Source organism: Equus przewalskii, chromosome 3, assembly GCF_037783145.1.
Source record: "Equus przewalskii isolate Varuska chromosome 3, EquPr2, whole genome shotgun sequence".
Taxonomy (NCBI): Eukaryota; Metazoa; Chordata; class Mammalia; order Perissodactyla; family Equidae; genus Equus; species Equus przewalskii.
In genome coordinates, this window is record NC_091833.1 from 65,021,290 (window position 1) to 65,049,035 (window position 27,746).

General features: G+C 34.3%; 2 protein-coding genes across 2 annotated transcripts in view; both read left to right on the forward strand.

Annotated features, from left to right (window-relative positions):
- Positions 1–27,746, forward strand: part of LOC103540136 (sulfotransferase 1 family member D1-like) — a 113,262-nt gene that overhangs the window by 41,308 nt on the left and 44,208 nt on the right. The gene's annotated exons all lie outside the window — the stretch shown is intronic.
- On the forward strand, positions 5,592–27,746 carry LOC103540583 (sulfotransferase 1E1-like). Its single transcript, XM_008507194.2, has 8 exons — positions 5,592–5,749; positions 10,964–11,125; positions 12,711–12,836; positions 13,631–13,728; positions 17,302–17,428; positions 19,076–19,170; positions 24,558–24,738; positions 26,631–27,746. The coding sequence occupies exons 2-8, from the start codon at positions 10,975–10,977 to the stop codon at positions 26,741–26,743; spliced, it is 891 nt and encodes a 296-aa protein (XP_008505416.1). The 5' UTR covers positions 5,592–5,749; positions 10,964–10,974; the 3' UTR covers positions 26,744–27,746.

Below are 27,746 nucleotides of genomic sequence, written 5' to 3' on the forward strand. Positions count from 1 at the left end.
TGTAAGGAGTCTAAACATAATTATTTGAAAAAGGTCAACTAAATAGATGAAAGTAAGATAAACGTTTTTGGGTGAGCTTTTTAACAATAATTATGTGTTATGATATATGTACTTAAAACAATTTCCAAACCTTTTGGTGACTTGAAACTTTAGAGTTTTATTAAATTAAGTTAAATAATGATAAAAATTTATTCAATATCTAGATCATTTCCAAATAAGATAAAATATTAGACATTAATTATTAAATATGTGTTTATCTACTTTTGGCTTCCTATTACAGAGAAACCAAAAGATATTTCTGTCTATTAAACAGTCTAATAAACACATCTTGTGATTTATTAAAAGATTGTACTATGAAGTAGCATGTTTCTAAAAAGTATTTATAAACTTGCCAAGCCACACAATGCTAATGTAAAAGATAGTTTATAATTACTTATATTTTAGTTCATTAAGAGTTGTCTAAAAGGGTTAAGAATTTTAATTAATATATCTGATTTCAGCTACTAAAATTAATAAAGGAAACATCTTTGTATTCAAAAAAAGTAAGATGTATGTTTTAAGTAAAAAAAGAGAAGCATAATAGTTTTGCGGAAGAGGAACTCTGAGAAAAGAGTTCTGTTCATGGTCAAATTGGCTAAGATTGAAATGAGCTTAATTAAGTAAACGAGTTTTAATATCAAAAGTGAGCAGGTGCAAAATTAAAATTTGTTTTTTTCTCTTAAAAGGATAATTTTCTTAAACTTTTAGTCTACTCATAAAGAAATTATAAAATGTTTTTTCTTTATTTTTGAGTAAATCTACATGAAAGAGAAATTCTATGTTTTGCAAAAATAATTTTGTATGTTCAAAAATGCTGAGGTTTCTCTATTAAGAAAACTAAGTATTTTTTTAACTCTTTAGCTCTCTATGTTTGTATTTAACATTTTCTGTTGTCACTTTTGTTAAATGGGTAGCTAAGCATTGTTTCATAGGGACCTATGTTATTGTGTGGGTAAATGTACTGATAAAAGTGTTTTAAACATTCTATAACAGTCCTAAAATTCTGATCTGTCCTGGTTATCAGTCATAATTTCAATTATTATCTTAAAATATTATATGTCACAAAAGTAACTATTTCTTTGTCAATTACCATTTTTAACTCTTTTGTCATTTACAGTTTTGTTTTACTCTGCTTTTTCAAATATGTTTCATCCTCACAGAAATTAATGAAAAGGACTCTGACACTCTACAATATGTATTTATGATAAACTTTCAAACTGAACTTGGTAAGAAATTACAGAACTCTCACAGAGAAACTTATGACTTCATGAAACTGCTAACAGAAGATCAAGATCAAGAGTTGATTACATAGAACTGAGTGAGCTGATGAGGATGACTATAATTTTTATGATTTTTATTTGAAATATTGCTGATTTTTTAATGTTTTGTTTTTTCAGCTTTAAGGAAAACTTTCTCTTGTGAGCTATAACTTCCAACAATTTGGTGAATTATACTTTTGTAAGCAGAGTTAAAACATTTATCTTTTTCACCCTACCTGATTCCTTCAGAGTTTGGAAGCCCTTAGTGAGTGAGCATTCTTATTATCATGGCTATATAGTTGTTTGTATAAGTTCAATAAGAATCTGTTCTCCTTATAACAAGACACAACTGACAACACTGGTTATATTACCAAAGCTTTGACTGGAATGTCATATTTGACAGAAACATGCATACATTCAGATAGGGCCAAACAGTTTAAAGGACAAAGAGTGACTTTATGAGACAAATAAATTCACTTCAAAATATCGGCCTATACTTTGTTTCCAGTCTTCCCAGCACCCTTACTTTGTGAGTAAAGAAGTTCATTCCCTCAGCAGGTGCAAAAAAACCTCAGGATATTTGGGGGACCTCAAGAAGAGAGGAATTCACCCAAATCTAAGGTATTGCAGGAAGAGTCTGATGACAAGTCCTTGGCTTGGCTTTCCTGGCCTTGGTAGCCCTATGAATTTCAATCTGAGATTCCTTATGAAAAGTTCCAGAAAACAGATTTAAAAGAGCCTATATAATCAATTACAATTCTTACTGTACTTATGTAAATAACTGGGCCAAATTTATTGAAACTAGTCTTATTTTGGAAACCAGTTAGTCTTAATTTGCTATCTTTGGTAAAAATGAAGGTGATTTTAGAGAGAAAAATTATGTTTCAGTAGAAAGTCTAATACATAATTTTGGATATTAGATTATAGTTCTGTTAATTGTCTTTGAGGTTTTTGTTTCCTACACATAAACTGGATTGGACCATGAATTCTTCTAGTCTCCTGAAATATCTGGCTACAAATTTCCAAAGTAACTTTTTAAACTTTTTCCATCCTTTTCATTTGGAATCATTGAGAACTGAAACCACTCTTTTTCTTGAAGCCCTACAAACTAAAGCTAGACAATTTGATATAAACTTAAGAGACATCATCAGGACAGCCCATGTTTAGACAATTTTCATGTCTATTGCTGCATAAGTCTCTCAAAAAGATACTAAACACCCAACGACGTCATCAGAGACATTTCAAACTGCAAAAGATGCTTCACCCTTAACATCCAGAAATCTTGACTATCTGTCTCCTGGACTCAGAAACTGGTTTATAATTTGTTCAAACCAATAACCTTGTTTTTCTTTTATTTTCATAGAAATACCTCTTATTAAATACCTAATTGCTTGCTTACACAATATATATCTAACTTTGGGTGCCACCTTCATCACTGCCTTCTGAAATGAATTTAACTGGACTGACCTATTAGGAGTAAGTGACTTGTTCAATGAGATAGAACAATCTACCAATAGATTCTGGACTGTGAAACTTCTTGAAGTTTCAAAGGCAGGATGTGAGGGATCAGAATTTGCCACCCCCGAAATGTGTCTCTTTGGCTTAATTATTTTTGAGAACAAAAGACTATGAAAGATACTGACCTTCCCCCTAACTGCCTAAAAGAATTTCAGATAGAAGGCCTGTTGCAGGAAGGAACTAATATCATAATGTAACTATAGTATCATATAAACTAGACATGGTAGACAGGAAGGCACTAGCAGGCCCATTTTTACCAAAGTTTTTCCTTGAGTCTCATTATCTACAGATGGCCAAACAAACATTTGTTTATCAAGCATTTGCTTTTCCATCTCCATGCAAATTGCCTCTTCCACCTTGAAGTCCCAAACTACTACCCTCGCCCTCCTTTGTCCTTAGCTGAAGATGCTGTTTAATGTAGTGGCTTCTGCCATTTTGGCGAGTTACTCAATTTCCCGTTTCTCCCATGTACACATGTTATGAAACTTTGTTTGATTTTCTCCTGTTTTTCTGTCTCATATCAATTTAATTCTTAGACCAGCAAGAAGGACCTAGAGCGGAGAGAAATAGTTCTTCCTTTCCTACAAAAGCAGAATGATATTATATCTGCTCAAATTCTAAGAGTCAATATAAACATTTAAAAAATAGGTGCTTATCTGGGATTTTTTTCTGGTTGAGTGTAAAAAGGAGGAAAGGTCACACTATGAATTCAAACGTTTTATAAATTCCCTTGTACTCACTGCTAATGGACAAAGATGAAGGTTAAAGTAGCCATTTTGCCTATTGTTTTTGTTTTATTAGCAAAGGAATCTTCACCATTTGGGAGATTATCTGAGGCTAAATATGTTTTGAGCTTTGCTAGTTGCCAACATCACATGATTTAGAAGCATTTGTAACATCCCTGCAGCCAATTGCTTATAAGTGAAGACAAGAGCGATGGCTTGAAGGTTAAACCTGTTCTAATTAGCTTGTGCTAATAATATTTTTGGTAAATAATAGAGGAAGCCTCACAGATCCTTATCATTAAAAAATAATTATAAAAACAATTAAGGTAAGCTATGCAACAGTGTTAAAAATTATATTCCATGTTAAATTTGTATATTTAATGATTAAATGTTTTAACACATTCTATTTAACTCAAATAAATATAAAAAAATAAAATGACTGATGGGGCCAGCCTGGTGGCATAAGAGTTAAGTTTGCACATTCCTCTTTGGCAGCCTGGGGTTGACCAGTTCAGATCCTGGGTGCAGACCTAGGCACCATTTGTCAAGCCACACTGTGACAGGTATCCCACATATAAAGTAGAGGAAGATGGGCACAGATGTTAGCTCAGGGCCAGACTTCCTCAGCAAAAAAGAGGAGGATTGGTGGCAGATGTTAGCTCAGGGCTAATCTTCCTCAAAAATCAAATAAATAAAAAATAAAATGAATGATTACATAAAACCAGAAAACATAAAATGTAAATTTGAGCCCCCAGTTACTCCTGCTCTACCTTGATTTTCAATCATGGAAAGCCCCATTTCTCAGAAACCACTTAACTATTCTCTTTCACTTTGTGTAGGCCTGGATATTAATGCCTTCAGAAACTAACAATGATAGATCTCTTAACTTCTTATCTTTCCTGAAGACATCTGCTAATTTCAGTCTGTTAATAAGTGTTCAATGCCCGGACTGCTAGAGGCCATGTAGTGTGCTAAGTACAGAGTAAGGGCCTTGTTTTTAAGCTATATACAGTCTAATAAGGGAAGTGGACAAGAAAATTTTAATTACCTCGCGTTGGAGGAATATGTGCTGACTACGAGAAAGTGCGGGGTTTGAAGGTCACTCTAAGGGATATTCAGTCTTGCAAGAGTCAGAGAAGGCCTTTCAAAGGAGGTGCACTCAAATTAGAATTGAGGGACAAATGAGAACTAACCAGTTCTAACTAGGCTGGATGTTTTGATGGGAGTGGTGGGGTGGGAGCAAGGGAGAATTTTCTCAACTCAAGGGTGAGGAGGTGTAGAGACATGAAAGGAAGAAAAGTGGAGGATTCATGGGTTCCAAAAGTCCTTGGCCTTTTATTTTTCTCATTCTCTTATCCGAGTTCCAATGGTGCCAATGGCTAACTTTACCTGGAAATTCCACACCATACCGTGAAGAATGTGTTTGGGAGCAGAGAGAAGTGAGATTTTTAAAATAATAATCCAAAAGTAAGTGATGTTTACATTCTTTCCTTAGCTGTCATCTGTTTTTGATTTTCAGGGTTGCTTAAGAGTTAAAGCCAAAGATTTTAAATAGAAGGTGTTTTCCGCTTGACTTGTTAGGACACAACCAAGTACTGCAAAGCCTTCTTTGACAGGTCTCAGGAAACTGAGCCTGGTCTTCTGATCCAGGGTGCTCACTGCCCTCCTGTATCTTCCCTGTCGTTTTCTTCTGTCCTCTCATTCCTCTGGAAAATTTATTCTCTTGCAGGTAACCTCACCCATTTTATTATTCATCAGTGAATGAGTAATGGACTCTCTTTCCCCAAGCTCTATTATATTTTGGTCCAAACCTGTTCTCTCTCATTATCCCCTTAGCTTCCTTTCCCTCTCTCTTTTCAACACACTGATAGCTATTGGCAAATTTCAGAATTTGACTATGAGCCAAAAATGAAAAATTACAGCAGAGGCTTTCTACATCTCTGTATGGAAGAGCATGACCCTCTGGCTAAACGTATCTGCAGGTGTGTATCCATGTTTATTTTACTCCATTGCGTCACATGCTCCAGAAAGCCAAACCCCTCAAATTTATCTCCACCTCCTTCTCTGGCATTCTGAATAAAAGCTCTCCAGAAACATTCCAAATGCACGAGTGGTTCTTATATTTTTTTTGCAGTTTACAACCTGAGTGGGAATTTGAAGAAAACTAAACTGGATCACGCAGTTTCTTTCATAGGATCATCCAGACAGGTTGTATTTTTATCATTATTGTTGATATTAATGTTTAAATTATAGATAAATGAAATATAGAATGCAAATTTTATATCATAAAGCTGTTACAAAAGGAAATAGAGAATAAAGTGTTTATCAATACTTTTGTAACTTTGGTTACTTAATAATGTAATACATTTAAAGCCTTTTATTATTTTTTTTGATGAAGATTAGCCCTGAGTTAACATCTGCCGCCAATCTTCCTCTCTTTGCTGAGGAAGACTTTCCCTGAACTAACGTCTGTGCCCATCTTCCTCTATTTTATATGTGGGACACCTACCACAACATGGCTTGATAAGCAGTATGTAGGTCCACGTAGGGACCCTAACTGATGCACTCCGGGCCACCAAAACAGGGCACATGAACTTAACTGCTATGCCACCTGGCTGGCACCTTAAAGCCTTTTTAAATCACTTGTTTGTCATTAAAATAATACCTTGCATATGTATAGTGCTTTGCTGTTTAAAGAGTTTTAACATCAAACTACAGTATCATAGTTGTTTGTAAGTCCTGCATGCTGGATAGGATCTCCATTTTACTAATGAGGAAACAAAGCAAGCAGGGTAGAAAGAGTGGAGACTGGCTTCTAGGCTTGTGTTCACTTTTGTGAAATATGTCAGAAGCTGTTATCCTCAGGGGCCTTGCAATTTTTTACTGGAACTTTTGCATGAGAGATATCACGTCAATAAGAGCAAAATCCAAGTCCTTGGTAAATCATTGATAGGGAGGTCATTGGCAAGATAGTACCTATTTATCAAAGAGTCTGTAGTAGAAACTAGAGAGCTCGGAGAGATTTGATTTAACAATTAAATTTAATGAGTATTTGTGAGCATCTACTTTGTGATACAGTGCTGAGGTCGTGGATAGAATGATGCACAAAGGATATTCTCAGCTTTCAGCCACTTTATCCAAATCCAGGTCAGTCCAAGACAGTGAGGACTCAATGAGCTCTTTGCATCTGTACTCACTGTGGTATCTCAGCGTTTAAGCCTGGGAACGAGGTCGGCCCTAACATAGAGGCTATTTACTGGATGTATACAAAATTGAGGATGGTCTAGGAGAGAATTTAGAAAGGGAGAAAAAAATAGGAAGGAAAGAAGAAATGAGGAGGAAAAAAGGAATAAAAAATTTAATTCAGTTGAATTTATGAATCACAGTTTTAACAGCTTTTTGTTGGTGTTTCTAGACAACAGTAACCCACATACTGAGTCAGGAAATTAAATTAACAATTTCTGCTGTTGCTTTTGAGAAAGAAGAGAGCAGCTAGAGGCTAAATCTGTACATTGTGATGTGAGATAATTTACCAAAAGAAGTTAAACAAAGAAAGGGATTTTATTATATGTCACGTAGTTTAACTCTGAGACCAAATTTGAACATGAAGAGGCAGTCAAAAGCCCACCAACTGTTCCATGGTAAATCGACTACTCCCAACTGACAATAAGCCAATTCTTACAAACTTGGCAGAACATCAAGAAAAGTTGTTCATGTGAATAAACAAATCAGTAGGCAGAGCAAGCGATGTCTTTCATACAGATTGCTTCTCTTGAAAGATCTATTTTCCAAGAGCAAGGGGAAGGTTTGGGGAACAAGCTGAATTATTAACAAGACTAATTTCTAATCAAAATCTCATAATTTTGATGAGATTACATCTGATATACCTGAGAGGGAGGTTTGGAAAGAGTTGAGCTTGTTCTTAAGGACTGAGATTCTTTTTCCTTTCACTAAGAGCATCCATGACTAGTGTTAGTCTGTGGTTTCCAAAACACATGTTAAACCATTCTTTTGTTAAAAACAAACAAATGAAAATTCTTTCATTGTGTCTCATTTCTGGTGTGCAATCTGGGACCAAAAGGAAATGAATGTCGTGCTGGGTTGTCCCAGAGAACTTTAGAGAAGCAAACAAACAGGAGCAAAAGTCAGATTGGACATGTATAGATTTTATCCTCTCCAGTGAGAAAACAGATTACTGACTATAAGTTTCTCCAGATAATTTTATATATATGAAACTCACTTTTCAGAATTTTTGAGGACAAATATTTCCCTGCTTTGAACAGAGATAGTGCCATGTAATGTGTCCTGTTACTGAGTGACTTTAAAGTGACTGGCTCCTCTGCATTATCATACAGACTCGGCATAATAACAGGATAAGCTTACACTTATTAAGCATTTATAATTGCCAGGCTCATCCTCTCATTTAAGTCCTGATAACTGTTTTTTGTAAGAATTATAATTATTCTCATCCTCAGTTAGTAGATGAGAAAATGGGACACAGTAGAGCTAAAGTAATTTGCCAAGATCACACGACTTTGAATAGCAGAGCTAAGATTTAAACCAAGAGGGCCTACTGTAGAGCACACAGTCTTAATAACTATATTCTCTGCTAAGTACATATTAATCATCTAATTTAATATGAATGTATCAATGTTTAACACATATGTATTTCTCATTATATGAACACATTTAAATGTTAGTTAACCATAGAAACCATAAGACAAAAATTTGACACGTTTGATTACATGAACAATAAACTTTTATACACTACCATTAAAGAATTTAAAAGATAACTGTCAATATAACACAGAAAATCTACAGATATCATCAGTATATAAATCAGCAATAAATTACTAGCTATAAATCTGTTAGGAGAAAGCGACACTCCTGGTGGGAAAAATGAATCAAAAGGACTAAAATAACTGATAACTTAGAAATATGAAAATATGAGAAATTATAAAATATCTATGAAATACAGATCAAAAAAATATACTTTTAATTATGAAAGATTATATTAAACAATTTCCAGCCCTGGTGAGAATGTGAGAATACAGGTAATTTCATATACTGTGGAAATTGGTACAATCTTCAGTAATTTGTTAAAAAAAATTTATCAGTATCTTATATGTGCATGTCTTTTATTTTGGCAATTCTATTGTCATTGCAAGGATAAGTGTGAAAACACATATCCTCAAAGACACTCATCGCAGTGCTACTTACAACAAAAAATTGGAGAAAACAAGAATTTCCATCAATAAAGAATTATATCATCTATGTTCTGCTCATACTATGGACTGCTATGCATCATTTATAAGAATAAAGACAGAATTTATGTATCAACACCAAAAAATGTTCACGTTATATAGTTCAGTGAAAAAATAGAGACAAAATGAATGAAAAATATAATAAAAATTAAATTATATACATAAGCATATAGATTTTATATACATTTAAATATTTGGAAGCATAAATGCAATACTGTTAGGAGTGATTATCTCTTGAGATTAGAATAAAGACGCACTTTCATTTTCTCTATATTGTTTAAATTTTTCAACAATTATCTGTCAAAAATAAGGATATTTATATGTACGTGTTTACATGTATGCATAAATGTGTGCCTATTTATCTTTCCTTGAGTAGGATAAATATGGTTTCTATCATCAAGGAATCTGGGGCAGGACAAAGTTAACCTAATTGTTAAAGATGTCTGCTTTTCACAGAATTTTATTACATATAAATAAGATTTTAAAGTAAAACTTTTCCAGTCTGGCACAAAGGAAGTTCTTAGTAAATAACATCCTTTTCCCTTCTTCTGATGGTTGTAGAAAGAGGAGAAATGCACTTTTTACAGGAAGGCAAATTGGAACACTATTTTCATATTCAATCAGCAATTGGAAAGGTTCTGAGCTAGGACAGTGACCATAAACATAGAAAAGAGGACAATAATGAAGATGGAATCAATGGGATTGAGCGCCACATGTTGGCGAGGGAGAGTCAGGAGGCAACATGCGAAGGTTTTCATCTATAATGTGCAGCCTAGGAATGTAGTGAGGAAAACACTATCAGAAGAAGCCTTCAGGATAAGCCAAGGGTCCAATTATTTAGTTTGATTTGTAGGACTCTTATCTTACTAAAATTTTGCCATCAGATGTTTCTTCTTTTGGGTTACAGTATCTACTAATTTCATTCTGCTAATTCAAATTTAATTTAACTTAATCTAATTTAATACTAATTTAATTCTACTAATTTGTTACAGTATCTATTAATTTCATTTCCTCTCCTCAGTGCCTCTCTCAGAGATAAGGATTGTCTGTATTAAAGGAAACACATTAGATGGCTAAAAGAACTGTTGCCTCCAAGAGGCTCCTGTTATAATACAAACCCTCTGAAAAAGACAATAAAAACCACAGCAGTCACAAATGTATGAGTGTACAACAAGTTGTAGCTTTTTGGGCAAGGGTGAATAAAAGGGAGATCTACAAAGGCTAATATCAAAGAAGGACAAAGTTTGTTGAGATGCCATATCACAAACTCAGAGTGGGGTAAATTTGGGGAAAAAAAGATAGTGAAAGAAGTTGAAAGCCATTAAAGGAAACTTGCTTAATTAAAAATTCTATGACTAATCCTGAACATGAAATAGCGTGTCATGGGATCAGGATTTGAATTATCAAATGATAACCACCTTGTTTAACCTTATAATTTTCAGACAAGCCACTCCACTAATTTACTGATCCAGTGAGAGAGAAAAGTAAAGGAAATGTCAGAGGTCAGAGAAGAATCTTCTGTACTCTCAAGGATCCATATCTTAGATACATCCATTACAATGTCATGAATTTCATCCTCTTTTAAATACACTTTCCAAGCATTTGAAGTTTTTCACTTAATGAAACGTATTCAGGGACTAAGGAAGCTCTGACTTTGAGATCTGGCAATAGCTATCAAATGTGACCATCAGTCTTTATTGTTATTTAATGTATACATAATTAATAAAAGTGGTTATTTGTCCAAGTAGTGTTATATTTCTGAACCTTTTAGTCTTTTTATGTGCCCCATCAATTTTGACAAAAAAATTGAAGGCTCTGTTGTTTTCATTAATCGTAGATTTTATTAAGTATAAATATTATGTATAAATATGATTGTATAAATGTATCACACATTTGTACATACTTTTAGACATCTTACTTTATAGTGCCTTGTACGTTCTTATTCTTTTATATGTTAGACTTATCTCCTTAATAAGAAAAGAAACCCTAAAAGCAAGAGGACTATGATAGATACTTCTTTAATATACCTTTACCCCAGATGCGCAACAAAAAGAAACGCTAGACACTCAAGAGAACCTCAATATAGAAAGCTATTATTAATGTTAAAATATTTAAAAGTACATACAGAGTGGAAAACATACATTTTTTTTTCTTTCAGTGTGCAACTCTATGATGGATTCCTCCAAACTTGACCATTCTGCATACTTTGGCAGAGTCCATGGAATTCTAATGTATAAAGATTTTATTAAATTTTGGGATGAGGTGGAGGCATTCGAGGCAAGACCAGATGACATTGTCATTGCCACCTATCCCAAATCTGGTAAGTCTCTTTGTTATGTCAAATTTGTTCCTTTTTCATCTAAAAATGACAAACCCACCTTGAATGGTAAATGTTAAGCTGTTTGCTTCTTCCTCATTCATTGTTCACATTGAATAAAGACATATATAGACATAGAAAAAGTGATGTGGTATAGCTCTATTCTAAGATCATAATCTGTACCTATATCTTGAGCAGCACATTGAAAAATGGGTATTGTTGGCCACTTTGGAAAATTATGTAATATAGTTGGATGAATATAGATGCATAATTAAAATTTGAAACTACCAACTCATTTTACCTTATGTCACTATTGTGATTGCTGTGTAGACAGAGTATAAGCAATTTTCACAGATTTAAAAAACTCTTTTCTGCTAACTAGCTCCACTTCTTCAAGTCCATCCCGCAAACTCCATTTTTAAGCAAATTTATTCCTGAGATTAGCTCAACTGTTTATCAAAGTTCTGGAATCTTAAATCATAGACTTTTAGAAATTAGAAGGTCCAATCCAAACTACTCTATCTGGTTGTTCCATCTAACATTTAAATTTGTCAATATGCCTTTGACTAGTCTGACTCTGAAGCTGTTCCTCAATTTCTCTTCTCTTTCTGGGTCAATGTCAGCACGATACCAGTCATCTGAAGAGGAAACTTTAGAGCTACTCCAGATTCAATTCCTCTTGCTTCTTCATTTCCTATATTGAATCAATCAAAATGTTTTGCCCATTTAGTCTCATAAATATGTCTCACAATCAGTCACTTACAAGTGACTTGTCTCTTTTCTTACGGACCCTTCACTCCATTGTTTTATTTACTCTTACACAAGAAAAATCATTCCAAACATAACCCTGATAATCTTGCACTTTTGCCTACTGTATGTTAATGTCTTTCCAAAAATTTTAGAAAGCAACTGGCACTTTTTAGTATGAACATACAAGGCATTTGATGCTTGCCCTCTGCTTGTGTCTATAGCTTCATCCTCACCCATTTCTTCAAGTAGATTCTTTGATTTACACTTTATAATCTATTTTCAATTCTTTTCCTCACCACTATACTGTTCTTAAGTATCTGACCTTTGATAAATAAAAAAGATAGTTTTTCTGCCTGGTAGAATCATTCTTGACCTCACAAAACTGGTGAATTTATGCCTGTAATTTGATCACATTTATTCTTTTCTATATCCTCTAAACTAGGTCTCAAATTGAGGTGTAAGAGCTGTCAGTAAAGTTTGTAGTTTAAAGCATGCTTGAGTCTATCATCTATTATTCAAGTCTCCTTACTTTTTAGGTGTAAAAATATAGAACCAAAACTGTTATCAGCTTGCACATTCTCATAATTCATCATGGACAAAGTTGGACTCCTACCACAGGTGTATCTTACTACAATATTCACCTTTATTTATGGATATTATTTTTTGGTTCTGTAAGATTAAATATTAGAGGAAATATTTTTTGAGTCCTTTGGTTATTCTGACATCTTCAAGTAATATTGCATTGGTACTTTCCTACTTTCTCCAGTGGTAAATCCATCATTCCTGTCATCAACCCTGCGTGGTCAATGGGAGACTCAGGTTTGTTTAACTTTTACAGGCACAACCTGGGTTAGTGAAATCGTAGACATGATCTATAAAGAGGGTGATGTGGAGAAGTGCAAAGAAGATGCCATTTTTAATCGAGTACCTTACTTGGAATGCAGAAAAGATGACGTAATGAATGGTAATGTTTAAGTTGATTGTAAAAGCTGTATGCATATTTTAAGGTGTGGATGTGGACGGTGAAAGAGACTGTAAGCAAGAGTGACAATTAGTATTATGTCTTCTACACAAGAAGGCATGTAAATTTAAGTTTAAATCTTGACAGAGTTTATGGTATAGGATGCGTCTGGAATACAGTGAATAAGGTAGCATTTATATGCCTTCAGCAGAGCCTAGTAATATGTGACCATTTATTTCTCTGTGAGCTGAATGTGATAATACTTTAAAAACTGGGAAAATATCCATGAAATGTTCAAGGATATATACAAAAGGATATTTGTCACAGATTCTTTTAATTTTGTGAAAAATTTGAAACAATATAAATGTTAATCAACAGAAGAGTTGTCTAATGTGATATAGTAACACTATGATTGTTAAAAATTTTAGAATGTCTTGTTTCTTGACAATGAGGTTTCAGTATAATATATTAAGAAAAAGGGCAATTAGGTGGTATTAAAAATTTCATCAGTGTGTGTGGTATTTGGATGGCTGTGATTCTGGTTATCTAGGTATTTTTATATAGAAAGTTGCTTCCCAAGATGTTAATAATGATTTTTCCAAAGTGGTGAAATTTTATTTGATCTTATTTTTTCTGTGTAATTTTCTCTATCTAAACTTCTGTCAGAGAATATGTATTATTATTATTATGAATGCAATACAGAATTTTAAATTTACTTTTATTTTTAACATATCTATAAAATCCGTACAAATATTTATAATTTTCAGTTGTATAACCTTTAATTTTTTAAAAATCAGGAATAAAACAACTGAAACAGATGGCATCTCCTAGAATAGTGAAGACTCATCTGTCAGCCGACCTTCTTCCAGCCTCATTTTGGGAAAAGAACTGTAAGGTAACCAGAGTCAAGTATTATTAGAACTTCATCCAACTCAAAGAAATTTTAGAATCTTCAAGTCAAGAAAACATCTTAACTGAGTCTTATACACACTTTTTAATTTATTCTTTCATTGAATCTATAGACATTTAATAAATGTGGATTATAGCATAGTCAGAGTCTAAATTTCAATTCCAACTCTAGGTGTAATTCTGGAAAAACAAGTAAACTTTCTAAGCTGCAGTTTCCTCATCTATAAAAGAAAGATGTTAATAACAGCTTCCTCACCTTGTTATAAGAGTTAAATGAGATAATGCTTGTAACATGCTTAATATAGTGCCTATCATATTGTAAACACTCAATAAATAGTAGCTAGTTTTGTATTTGTTGCTATTACTGATTATACTGAATGTACTCTTTTTGCCAACTATTGTGCTTGGCAGTATGAGGAATGTAAATGAACTAGACAGGATCAACCAAATATCTCATAATAATTATTTACTAAATGCCTTTCATGTGCCAGCAATGTAACAATTAACAAGACACATGCATTCCTTGTCTTCATGGACATATGGTCCACTTGGGGAAAGGGGCAAATAAATGGACAATGCATGAGGTGCCATAGGTTAAGGAAGAAGAATTCTAGCCCAGACATTAAGGGCAGGGAAGGCATCCAGAAGTAAGTAATGTCTCAGCTGATTTTTGAAGGATGCATATGAGTTAGTCTATATAATCTCAGATGCGATTCCAAGAGGGATCTGAAACCAGTTCAGTTTAGATGGGAGCTTAAGTGTACATATTAGCTGGATGAGTGCAGGGAGAGAAGCTGGGTTTGATTACAACCGACATTGTAGCCAAGTTAAGAAGTTTGGACTCTCTTTGATGATAATGAGGAGTTAGAGACATATTAAGCTGGTGATTGACATGATCAGTTTTCTTTTTGGAAAGAATGATATATTTAACCCCAGGCAATGATGCTGTTCCTCAAGACCTTTCTAGCATTTTTAGGACACATCATGACCCATACTATATCCATGAGATATTAAAGTACTATATGCATCCATTATTAACAAAAAAGAGGATTTATCACAGTCATGAATCATTTTCATTTTGTACTCTGATGTTACATGATGTATTTGACATTTTCTGGAGATCCACGGTCCAAAATTCTGAAGATTCCAATGTTTCTTATTTTTTTGCTTTTATCATACAAAATGCTAGATAGATCACATGCATCCTGATGAAGGCATTCCATACATAAAATAAATACCATTTACTCATTAGTAAATACCATTTATGTATTATTCAAGATATGTGTCATTACCATTTTTTCAAGAGATTGAACCAAGTCACTTTATTTCCTTTGGAAATTGGGGTGTAGTCTTGATGTTACCCATTTACTTCTCAAATGAAAATAGATACTATACAATTACGTAGTCTCAGTCTTCACAAAACTGATTATCATCTCAGAGTTCATCAAAGAGTAGGCAAATAGATGGATTCATGTCCTGAGTATTTCCAAGGTGATTCACTGAGGGAGAAGAAGACAGATGGATTGGGACTATTAGTAAAAGTATGTTTGGAGTGGTGGACCAGAAACTATAAGTGATAAAAAAGAAGAAAGTGGAAAAAAAAAAAACAAAAGGAATAGGCTAATAGATGAGAAACAATTGAGGCTAAGTGATTTGAGGTCTTGCAGTGCTTGCAGCAGAGGTCTATTGGAAATAATTGATAAGGAAGAAGAGAGGAGCAAGACTTTCTTAGAAGAAAACATGATGCTCCAGGATAAGGCTTCAAAAGTGAAACCTTTAGAGTACTGACAAGATTCACAATTTGATTATAACAGTGGTTGACTGAAACCAAACAGAAACAATAATCAATGAATACAAGAACCTAGAGAATCAGATGGATCATACATATGGATACCAAAATTACAAAAGATGATGACAGGATTTGGAATGGAGAGTAATACTATGAGGCAAGTGTTCAAATCTTCTATTAAAGCAAGGGAATAACCAAAACTTAGAAATTCATCTGGGAGAGCTATAGATTGAGTATCACAGGCACGATGGTCTTTCAAGTGTCAGATTTTAAGATGAATTATGATTCCAAATGAATTGTGGGTAAACTAGGAACTGACTTGAGAGACTTGCAGGAAAAGTCATATCTTCAGGGAAGACCTAGATTTTCCTCCAAGGCAGGAAGAGTGTGTGTTGTAAAAAGTTTGAGGGTATATAAAAGGATCTGTCAAAATGGAGATTAGATAAACTAATGGGAATTTAGGGGAAGAGAGATTACTTTTGCTACCTACCCAACTGGAAGAATAGAAATCTTCATGGAAGACCGGGAGTTAAAGCCTTAAAAATGGATAGAATTTTGAGATATAGAGAATATTCAGATCAGAAAGAATAGCATGAAGAAGGGCAAAGAGTGAAAATTCTGAAGTAAATTCATGAATATATTAGCAAAGAATTCCATTCAGCTAATAGGCAAAAAGAACAAGGGAGAGCTGTATGGAAGATTGGAAAAGTTTGATATGACTAATGATAGCTTTGAAAAGAATAGAAATATCACTTTCATTCTGTAATAATTAAAAGTTTTTATAGTGGGATCTTAGAAACGAGAGCCATAGTTTTTAGAATAAACTAGAAGATTTCTTTAAAATTGTTTGAAACTGTAGAGACTTGAGTAAGACAAATGAGTGAGCCTGGTCATATCCAGTAAACAGTGGAGAACCAAGAGCAGCCTTCTCTGATGGCATTGCTCTGGTTCCCGTGGGTGGAAGGGAAGACCACTGGGATACTGGAGTTTACTTTTGCAGATCTTTTCTTGCAACATTGACTACCAGACCTAGTGGAGACCATAATCTGACCCAACTCAATTGTTTAGTGGGTAAAAAAATGTAAGTCCAAAAGGAGTGCTACTTTTTAAGATGATAGCACTTTGTAGTAATAGAATTACCAACTAAAATCAAGGCTTCCTGATTACTAATTTATTGGTGTTTCCTCTGTATGTAAAACGGAAACACAGCAAGGTATTGGTGAATATTGTGTTTTTACTGAGATCTATGTGCTTTTAAATAGACCCTCAGGAAAACTTTTCTTGAAGATTGGAAGTGAAGAAACAATAGGACTTTTTTTCCTTTAGTATGCAGAATGGTGTTATAGGCTAAACACTGGGGGACTTCATTGTTGACTGAATGATTTATCAAATCATTTGCTCTCATTGAGTTATTCTCAATGACATATTCTGACTCAGCTTCAGTTTAGTTTCTTCAGTTATAAATTGGGGATAATAATCAATCTGGCTCAATTTATAGCAATGGAATTTGTGACATTTAAGTGAGCTTTTATCAGTGCAAATAGCATTAAAATGAAAAGTGATAACTAACATTTAACAACACTACAGGAGATGCTGTCACTTCAGGTTATTGAAGTGTTTTTTCTTTATAATTTTATATATTTTATACAATATCTACAATACATAAGCATTATTTTTATAGTTGAAAACATAAATTCTTCCTTTTTAATTCTTGATGAGACAATGTTTGAAAAAAATCAGGTGGTTTAATATATGATTTCATCCTCTTAGATGATCTATCTTTGCCGGAATGCCAAGGACGTGGTTGTTTCTTTTTATTATTTCTTTCTAATGGTAGCTGGGCATCCACATCCTGGATCTTTTCAAGAGTTTGTGGAGAAATTCATGGATGGAGAAGGTAAGAACAGCTTATTTTCTCTAAATTCTTTCAAGGGAAATGATACAAGACAAATGGTATCTCTGAGCAAAACTTTTTATTGTCTATCCTAGTCTAATTTCTTCCCTGTTCCCTAATTAAAACACAGAAGGTCTGGAAGCCCTTAAACTTTATGGCAAGCATAAGATTTCCAGCTGTGTATGGCAAATGGCAAAACCTGGACACTCTAGTTCAGTGCCTACAAATAAATACATAAGTGTGTTTGAGAAGTGAAAGTAACAACTTCTCTAAGACTGAAACTCAGTGTCCAATTCATTCTCTTATCTCTTTTTATTAGAAAAGTATTTCGCAGCATGTTATTACAACTCCATTGAACAAAGGGATAGGGAATAAAGAAGAGACAATGCCTATTTGTTTCCGTGAAAAATTTTAGGTGCTACATGGGACCAGAATTCACAAAGTCTGAATATCTAACAAGGACTTACTCATTCTACCCAGTGTGCAGTCTGAATGAGTCAACTGGAGTTTTCAGAACAGTATAGAGTTACTTGAGCAGAAATTCTGGGAAATGTTGCCCTTTTGTATTTAGCTCCAGACTAAAGCAACTGAGTATTTAGATTTGAGGAAGAAAGTGTTCAGGAGAGTTTACTATTAGCTAAGGAAGGCCATTCTGCTCCTGTAGTAATAATTGTAAAGAAAACTGATAATAATGCCATTTCTATATCCATAGTAGATGACGTTAACTAAACAAAAGTAGGATGTATGTACTTTATGTTTGTTGCTACATGTTGGAAAAACTTATGCTAAAGCATCGAGAATAAAATACTTGCCTCAAGATCATCAAAACCCACATTGTAAGACAGAGAAAGATAATGTTGCACCTCTACAAAATGGATGAATAAGACCATATAAATATTATTATATAACTTTTTCTGTAAGGATAATTGTCAATAAGGACAAAGAATAGAAGAGATATGCAATGATTTAATACAAAGTAGAATACTTTGACTTACACATTACTATATTATTTTGTCAGCTTTTTATTGGGTGGAACACTTGCATATACGTGAGAGAAGATAAGGCAAGAGAAAGGAAGAGACAGCATTTAGTCATATCACATCATCTCCAAAATCTTTTAACTTTTTTAGAGTCAGAATGACACTAAAGGTCCCTAGAAGAACACTCTTTACCATCTAAACTGCAAGTAGTGTAATAAAAAACTGTATAGTTACTAGCTATAGCTCAGTTGCCAAAGCTGGTTTGTAGACGGTAAATATGAGACAGATTGAATTCTGATTGTAGGAATGTTGATAGATTTCACACACACACACACACACACACACACACACACACCCTCACATACACATCAGTTTCAAACATGAACCCTAAATCAAATTGATGATAAGGGGACTTCCTTCACTTTTTCTCTGTGTCATAAACCATGTCACAATAATGAAAGTTGAGAATATGTTCCTGTATATGGATTATTTAAAATAATTTGCCTCTCTTGCTGCAGAGAAATTTACTTAAACATGTGGGTAATACCTAGTTTTCATTCTATGATTATTTATTTCTATGTATTTTTTTCTACTGTTATGTGAACACTCATTTTCAAGCTGTATAAAGATGATATTATGCCTTTTCCATTGTTTTTATCTCTAATTTTAGTTCCTTATGGTTCCTGGTATAAACATGCAAAATCTTGGTGGGAAAAGAGAAAGAATCCACATGTGCTGTTTCTTTTCTATGAAGACATGCAGAAGGTAAGAAACTAAAAACAAATGGGCAACTTACTAATTTCTAAAGTGGTATCATTTGAAGATATTCTAGATCCAAAAATCTGCCTTTAAAGAAATGATAAAGCCACCTCCAAACGTTCCAATAATCCAGATACTTTAGCACAGATTTGAAGATGATAAATAAAACTCTTCCTGTGAATAAATACATTTTCAACCCATCTCAAAAAATTACCAAAGATAAAATTTGAAAGAACTTGAGTTCATAAAACTAATAAAATATAACAACAAACACACACACACACATAGACACATACAAACTGGGAATCAGAATGGGAAAGAAGAGTCAATTCGACTCCAAACTCATGGATGTTGGAATTATCAGAGAAGGTCTATAAAATAACTATGCTTAACATGTTAAGTGTAAAAGTGAAAAGAAAGAAGAAATTAAAAATTTTACAAAGAAATAAGATCTTATTGAAATTATCTAGGCAGATTTGAAAAAATTAGCAAAATAGAATTTCTAAAATAATAACAAAATTAAAATTAGAGAATCAAGAGATGGTTTACATAACAAATAAGACATGGCTAAATAGTGAATTAGTCAAGTAGAGATGGAGCTGAGGAAATTCCATAGAATGAACCACACGAGATAGACTACTTTGATAAGAGATTAATGGATATGTAGGATAAAGTGATAAGGTCCCACATATACCAACTCAAACTTCCAGAAGAAGAGAGTAAAGAGAATGCTGGAACAGCAATATGCAAACATATGATGTCCTCAAAATTTCCTCATAATCTAGTTTTTCTTTAGCTTCATTAGTAATCAGGGTCATTCAAAATAAAAACCACTATGAGACACCATTTCACACCCAGCAGATTGACAACAATTAAAAAGTCTGACTATAATAAGTGTTAGTCTGGATGTGGATCAGCGAGAAGTAACACACTGCTGATAGGAAAATAAAAAGGTACAAATACTATGGAAACAACTTGTAATTATCTAGGAGGGGCAAACATACACATAACTTCAGACCCAGAAATTCCACTAGTAAATATCTACTCTTGAGAAACTCTGGCTTGTATACCTTAGATTATACATACAACAGTCTTCATAGCAGCATTCTCCATAACCATAGAAACTGGAAACAACCCAAACATAAATAGAATCAAGAATCAGTACGGGATGTATTCTTGTCCTACATTTAAATATTCTATTCCAAAGAAAATGAATAAACTTCAAATATACATCATTTGGGTAAAACCAAACCATATCTTGTCTAAGGATATAAACATAAGTTTGAAAACTAAAAAGTAAAGCACAGAATTGATTAGATCAATTTCAGGGTAGAAGGGTGTTTTTTGTTGTTGTTAATGTTGTTGTTGTTTGTGGAAATGGGGATGGCGAATGAAAGGAATGCAGTTAGAAACTTGCCAGTGGAAGAACTCAACAAAATTTGAATGTTTTTTTCCACAAGGTGGCTAGTGGGTAATGGGTGCTGTATTCATTTTTATTCTTTAAAGCTCATATTTACACATATCAAGTAATTTTTTAAAAGATAGGCAAAATATTGGTTCTCTTCATTAAAAGATGAGAAACGTCCTCTCTATTCTCATTCTTTATTGGAACCAAGAACGCAGTCAATATCCGTGTCTTGTTTACACTTTTGCACAATTATTTAAATTCATGTTGCAGTAATTTTAGAATTGTTTTGATGAAGATATATTTAAAATCATTAATTATATTTTAGAGATTAAATTATAATTTATTTATAGAATTTATCACTGGACAAATTTGAATGAGAAGCAGTCACAATCTGTAATTTATTATATTATCTAACATTGTGTTCTGTAACTGGAATATTGATGACAGTAAATTTAAAAGGCACAGAAGCAAAATTTATTAGTTAATTTAACCATCTCACTCCCTCACATTGTCCATGTCCATTTACTCCCCATTTTGGTCAATAATGGTCACGTTTAGGTTCCCTCTAGAGTTGGATCAATAAAGAGCCTAGGAATGAATAAATTAATTTTCTCTTGTTTCTACAATGTATCAACTAGAAAGACAATCAGACATATTAACATTGTGTGTAGGAGGACCATCAACATCATGATGGTGTGAGAGGATCCTTTTGTCTTTCTCCTTCAATCTACAGTAAAACATCCATAACCCAACAAAGGCTACATTGCCCAACACCCTAGGATATCAGAAATATCCACACATTGGTCCATACAAAGGTGGGTCAATTGGAACACATAGAGAGAGGAGGCCAAATGGGGGAACAGCAGAGGCAGACCCGGGATTCTGTATCCTTGGCCACTGTGGAGCAAACAACCTCCAGTGCCATGGAACTCAGTGAGCAGCAGCAGAGGCATGTGTGTGGTTCCAGGTATCCAGCGGGGGAGACATCTGCAGCAGGAAGTGGATAAACAGTGGAGGTGGAGCCCTGTGATCACAGCCCTGGTGCTGTCTCAGAGCCTGGTGCACATAGGACTTCTACGTCCCAATGGCAGCTGCACCTGTGACCAGGAGACAACAAGCAAAAGCTGAACTGGTGCCCTGTGCACCAGGCTTCCTCCCCATCATTTCCTATTCCTCCCACAGTGGTGGAGCTTCCTATCCATGTGATCCTGGATGGTGCTGAGGCATTAGCTATCCCTGAGCCTCAGCAGCAAAACCAGCACTCACGACAACACCAGAAGAGCAAGGTGTCAGCAACCTACAGAAGTGCAGGCGTCCACAAGGAGAGTGCTGGTGACATCCTAAATAGAGGCTTCAGAGGGTGGAATATGCACATCCTTAAACATAGCCAGAGGCAGCTGAGGTAAGAGAAACTGAAAATCAGCACTCTAGCACCAGCTACTGAAAAACAAATGAAAGACTTCTAATCTCCAAGCAGTTGAAAAGTTTGAATCAAAAGAAAGTGATATCTAAATAACAAGAGGTGTTTTCTACAGCAAATGTGCCTGTAGAGGAATGGCTCAGCAAGAGATACAAAAAGCCACAGTATGATGGCATTACAGAAAGAAAACAATTATCTAGAAACCAAACAGAAAATCATGGAAGATTGTGATCTACCTCATGAAGAATTCAAAATAACTATCATGAGGAAGCTCAACAAGCCATAAGAAAACTGAGAAATGCTGTTCAATGAGCTCAGGAATAAAATCAATGAATAGAAGAAATACTTTGCCAAAGAAATTGAAGCTTTAAAACAGTACCAAACAAATTTTGGAACTGAAGAACTCAATAAATGAGATAAAGAATGCATTAGAAAGCATTAGAAATGGAGCAGATCATATGGAAAAGAGAATTAGCAAGCTCAGAGATAGAAACCTGGAAATGATGTAGGTAGAAGAGGAGAGAGAACTAAGACTAAAAAAATGTAGAAATTCTATGAGACATCTGACTCTGTTAGAAAGGGCAACATAATGGTACTGGGTGTCTCAGAAGGAGAAGAGAGAGAGAAGGGAGCATAGAGCTTATCTAAAGAAATAATAGCTAAAAAACTCCCAAACCTGGGGAAGGAACTGGGTATACAAATCCATGAAGGTGATAGAACACTCAGTTATCTCAATGCAAAAATACCTTCTCCAAGACACGTGATAACAAAACTGTGATATATCAATGAGAAAGAAATAATATTAAAAGAAGCCAGGGAGAAAAAGAAAACAATCCACAAAGGAATACATGTTAGGCTGTCAGTAGATTTCTCGGCAGAAACCCTACAGGCCAGGAGAGAGTAGAAAGATGTATTTAAACTCTTGAAACACAAAAACTGTTAGCTGAGAATACTCTATCCAGTAAAGTTACCTTTCAGATATGGAGAAATAAAGACATTTCCAGACAAAGAAAAGCTGAGGGAGTTCATCACCACTAGAATGGCCTTACAGAAATGTTAAAAGGAGTCCTCCTATCTGAAACAAAAAGGTGAAGGTATACAAAGCTTTGAGCAAGATGATAAATAGATAGATGGAATCAGAAAACTGCAAATCTGTATCAAAATTGGATAGTATACACTTAATTATAAAATAAATGCTAAAGGGAAATAAGATTAATACCTATCTTTGGCAAATTTTTCCAAAAAATTGAAGAGGAGAGGATGCTTCGTAACTCACTTTACCAGGCTAACAGTATCCTGATGTCAAAACCAGACAAGAATGATACAAAAAAGGAAAAGTACTGGCCAATATCACTGATGAACAAAAGTGCAACAATTCTCAACAAAGCATTAGAAAATTAACTACAACAATACATTAAAAGGATCATCTACCACAATCAAGTGAGATTTATTCCAGGGAGGCAAGGATGGTTCAGCATCCACAAATCAATCAATGTGATATACCACATCAACGAAATGAGGAATAAAAATTATGTGATCATCTCAATAGGTGTAAAGAAAACACTTGACAAGATTGAGCATCCATTTATGATAAAAACTCTCAGTAAAATGGGTATGAAAAGAAGAAGCTGAACATAATAAAGGCCATATATGACAAACCCACAGCAACCATCAGACAGCAAAAAAAGTCAGGCAGAGAAAGACAAATAGCATATGATTTCACTCATACGTGGAAGCTAAATAAACAATTAAAAAATTATATGTAGAGAAATAATCTTTGTGGAAGGCACACAAATGTAGTAAAAATTATGAGAATAATGATATGGTACAATAGATTTATATGGAAATCTATGAGGACAAATATAGGGTCATATCACGCAAATTGGAATAGTGAAGGCAATCATCCCAAAGAAGGTGATACTTAAGCTAAAATCTGACAGACAAGCCGTAATTTGTAGAACAGAGCATTTGAAAAGAGCATTCTGTGCAGAGGGAACTGAACATCAGGATAAGCATTATAGTTGGTATTGTGAACAGTTGCACCGACTGATTTAGCTGGATAATAGGGTACACTGTTGGAGTGACATACAGATGGGGAGGTTTGTAGCTATGGTTCATATATATCTGATGTTCCATGTGAGCGTTTGCTTTCCCACACCTTTTGTCTTTCTGATTTCTCTGCTTCTCGTTAGTTACACCAATAAAGTAAGAGAAAAATGAAAGCTGTCTGCATATTTTCAGCACCAAACTTGATGTGTCACAAGAAACTGTAGCCTTTGAACATGTATATTCACATTCATAGATTATATTTATTGAGCATGTACTATGTATCAAGGACTACAAAGAGTACTTTATAAACTTCATCCCGTTTAGTGTTCTAACAATCTTTGAAGTATCTTTTGTATCCATTTTATGGATGAGGGAAATTATGCTTAGAGATGTGTAATTTCAATATCAGTGGGAAAAAAAGGAGAAAAGCTTTCTCTCTTTCTCTTTTTTTAGAAATCCAAATAGTAGTGTATTCAATTTCAGTAACTGAGTCTTCAAAATACTTTTTCTCCCTAGGATATCAGAAAAGAGGTGATAAAATTGATACAATTTCTGGGAAGGAAGCCATCGGAGGAGCTTGTGGACAAGATTGTACAACATACTTCATTCCAGGAGATGAAGAACAATCCATCTACCAATTACACAATACTACCAGACGAAGTCATGAACCAAAAAATATCTCCCTTCATGAGAAAGGGTGAGATAGTCACATTATTTGCCTCTATTGTTATAGGAAGTCACAAGTTGAAATACTTGTAGGCAATTGTCTATTGAGGTCTATGCATGCCTGTGAAGCCAGTTTGTTTTCTTCATAGCTGTTTCTTATTTGAGCACTTTCTTTATTGAATTACCAGTTCTAGAGAGGCATAAAACATTAGTGTTACTAGTAACACCAGTAATAAATTGCCATTACTTGTTGATTATTTAATATATGCAGCACATTATATTAAGAATGACCAGCAGTGACCCCAACTTCAGCACTAATACCACACTTTACTAGCTTTCATTTACTAAGCGTCTGTGCCTTGCTGCTGCATCATGTACATTATAGACAATTTTAAAATTCTAGTTCTCTTTAAATTCTAGTCAGAGACTCAGGAGCAAGTTCCCATTATTATCTCGTTTTGAGATGAGGAAACAAGCTTAGAACACTTAGCTTTTCCTTGACCAACCAGCAGACACTTTTCAAGACTAAGCATCAAAGTCTAAACTTATCAAATTGTACACATTAAATATGCACAATTCTTTGTATTTCAATTATATCTCAAGAAACCTGTTGAAAAAAGACTAAGTTTCAAAGGACTTAGTTGCAAATACAGGTCTGTTTAGCAAAACATCAAAGTACAATGAGGTGACATTCTATTAGGAGGAGGCACAGTCTGAAGAGATATAGTCTGTTTATAAACCCAAAGGCGTGGAGGAGATGCAGAGTATTGGGACATCCAGATGTACTGATACGTACAGCAGAGATAGGACAAAGAAAATCTTGTTCTTTGAACCCAGTTGTCAGTGAGAGGGTCAGGGATCTTTGAAGTAATAGGAATAACAAATTTGTCACTGGGCCAAAACAGGGAGTCCCTGAAAAGAGACTTAACGTGCAGGTTATATTTTAATTATTTACTTCTCAAATTATCTCAGTCTCCTTTTCCATAATATCCACATGTATTTTTAAGATGAAACAATGATCTTAAAATACTTGTCATGCGTGTAAAGGGCTGCTTCCGGCTATATGCTCAGACTCTACCCAAATCTCAGGACATACATTTTCTGTGTTTTGGTCAATTTCACTGGGAAAGTTTAGAGCTCCTTGAGCTAAGGAGGGATGTGAACTACTGACTAATTTAAAATACGAAGAGACTTCCTTCTGTCAGGGCAGGGTTGGATGTGATGGAAAGCAAAAGAGAAGGGCCTGCTAGACTACCATATTAGCACAGGTGGGAAATACTGAGGATCTTCTCTGCCAGTGGCCGCAGAAATGGAAGGAGGCAATGGAAATGAAAGAAGTCTGAGTATGAAGAAAGAGTTAGATGGTGTGCTTGAGGGACAACCTCAAAGTTTATGCCTGGATACCTGGTGTTGCTATTAACCAGGTTATGGAAAAGTACACAAAGAAAACATGATTTGGAGAGAAAGAAAATGAATTTGTTTTTGAACTAGTTGAATTTGAGACTCTTGTATGGAATCCAGGTGGCAATATCATGTAGGCAGTTGGATATAGAGGTATAAGTCTAGATTTGGGTGGTACCAGTATGAAGATGATATTTAATATCTTGGAAGTGGGTAAAATATGGATCTCATCTTAGAAGATCCAACATTTCAGAGGAAATTGGTGAAGAAAAATTAAGTGAAGTACCATATGTGGGAAGAATCAGAGAAAGAAATTTGCTTTGTTGTGTTTTTGTTTTTTTAACAATCAGGACAAATCTTCTTTGCAAGCTCAAATACATATTTTGTTTATGGTATGCATTTATTTCTATAATTGAGGATTGCAAGAATAAAATTTGATTAGATTAAAGAAAGTGATGAATATTAAAAAACTTCATGATTCTGGCTGGAAGACATTGTATTTACTATTTTTCTCTGTTACAGGGATTGTGGGAGACTGGAAGAATTACTTTACAGTTGCCCTGAACGAGAAATTTGACACACACTACGAGCAGGAAATGAAGGGGTCTACACTGAAGTTACAAACTGAGATCTAACAAGAGTTTTCATAGCATATCTGAGGTTAAAGCATTCTTCTCATCATTCCTCCCCTTTTAAAAATTTTAGATTGGTAGAGAAGGAGTCATGTGATGGACTATAGTGAGGTTCACATGGTTATTGAGATCTTGATATAAAGAGCAAGAAGAATTTTTTTCTCTATTATCTTTTTTATTTTGTTTTCTTTCTTTTTCTTCTTCTTTTCTTTAAATATTACACGAATCTATAATCTACAGAAATGATGTAGGAGCACACAGATACTTCAAGTTGTTAAGAAACATTGAGAATATCCAAGCATTCCTGGGTCTGGCCTGGTGGCACAGCAGTTAAGTTTGCATGTTCTGCTTTGGCAGCTCGGGGTTTCACCTGTTCAGATCCCGGGTGTGGACCTACACACTACTTGTCAAGCCACGCTGTGTGTCAAGCCATATATAAAATAGAGGAAGATGGGCACAGATATTAGCTCAGGGCCAGTCTTCAGCAAAAAGAGGAGGATTAGTGGCAGACGTTATCTCAGGGCTAAGCTTCCTCAACAGCAACAAAAAATCCAAGCATTCCAAATTCTTTACTTTTGTGGTTAGTTTTTTATTCATTTAGTAGTACATCTAATATTACATATATGTATATGCACAAGTATATATAGTATTAATAACTGCACATGGACTTTGAAAACCTTGACAGAAAGAACTAAAGAATAAAAAAATTGGGGAGCGTAACTATATGCATTATTTCCTTCCTAATTTTCTTTCACTTTTTGCAAAGTGGCTTAATTTGGAATTTATCTTTGTTTAATGTAAATTTTGGGCATAACAAAACTGATTTCCAGATATCTATAAATAATCCCAGTGAGTGTAATTTATGCTTGAATGTCTTCAGCTAATTTGAAACATTTGTGCTCTAGAGTTCCTTCTGTCCTATAAAGCATAATAAATATAAGCTCTGTAAACTTGTTTTAAATAATGTGATATTTGCCTGTAAAATAAAACAAAAATGAGAGGAAAA

Excerpts from the sequence above, each read along its gene's own strand:
- LOC103540583 (XM_008507194.2), top strand. The coding sequence starts at position 10,975 with ATGATGGATTCCTCCAAACTTGACCATTCTGCATACTTTGGCAGAGTC. Across the intron at positions 11,126-12,710 it reads TGCCACCTATCCCAAATCTG|GCACAACCTGGGTTAGTGAA; the intron begins GTAAGTCTCTTT and ends TAACTTTTACAG. Across the intron at positions 17,429-19,075 it reads GAAATTCATGGATGGAGAAG|TTCCTTATGGTTCCTGGTAT; the intron begins GTAAGAACAGCT and ends CTCTAATTTTAG.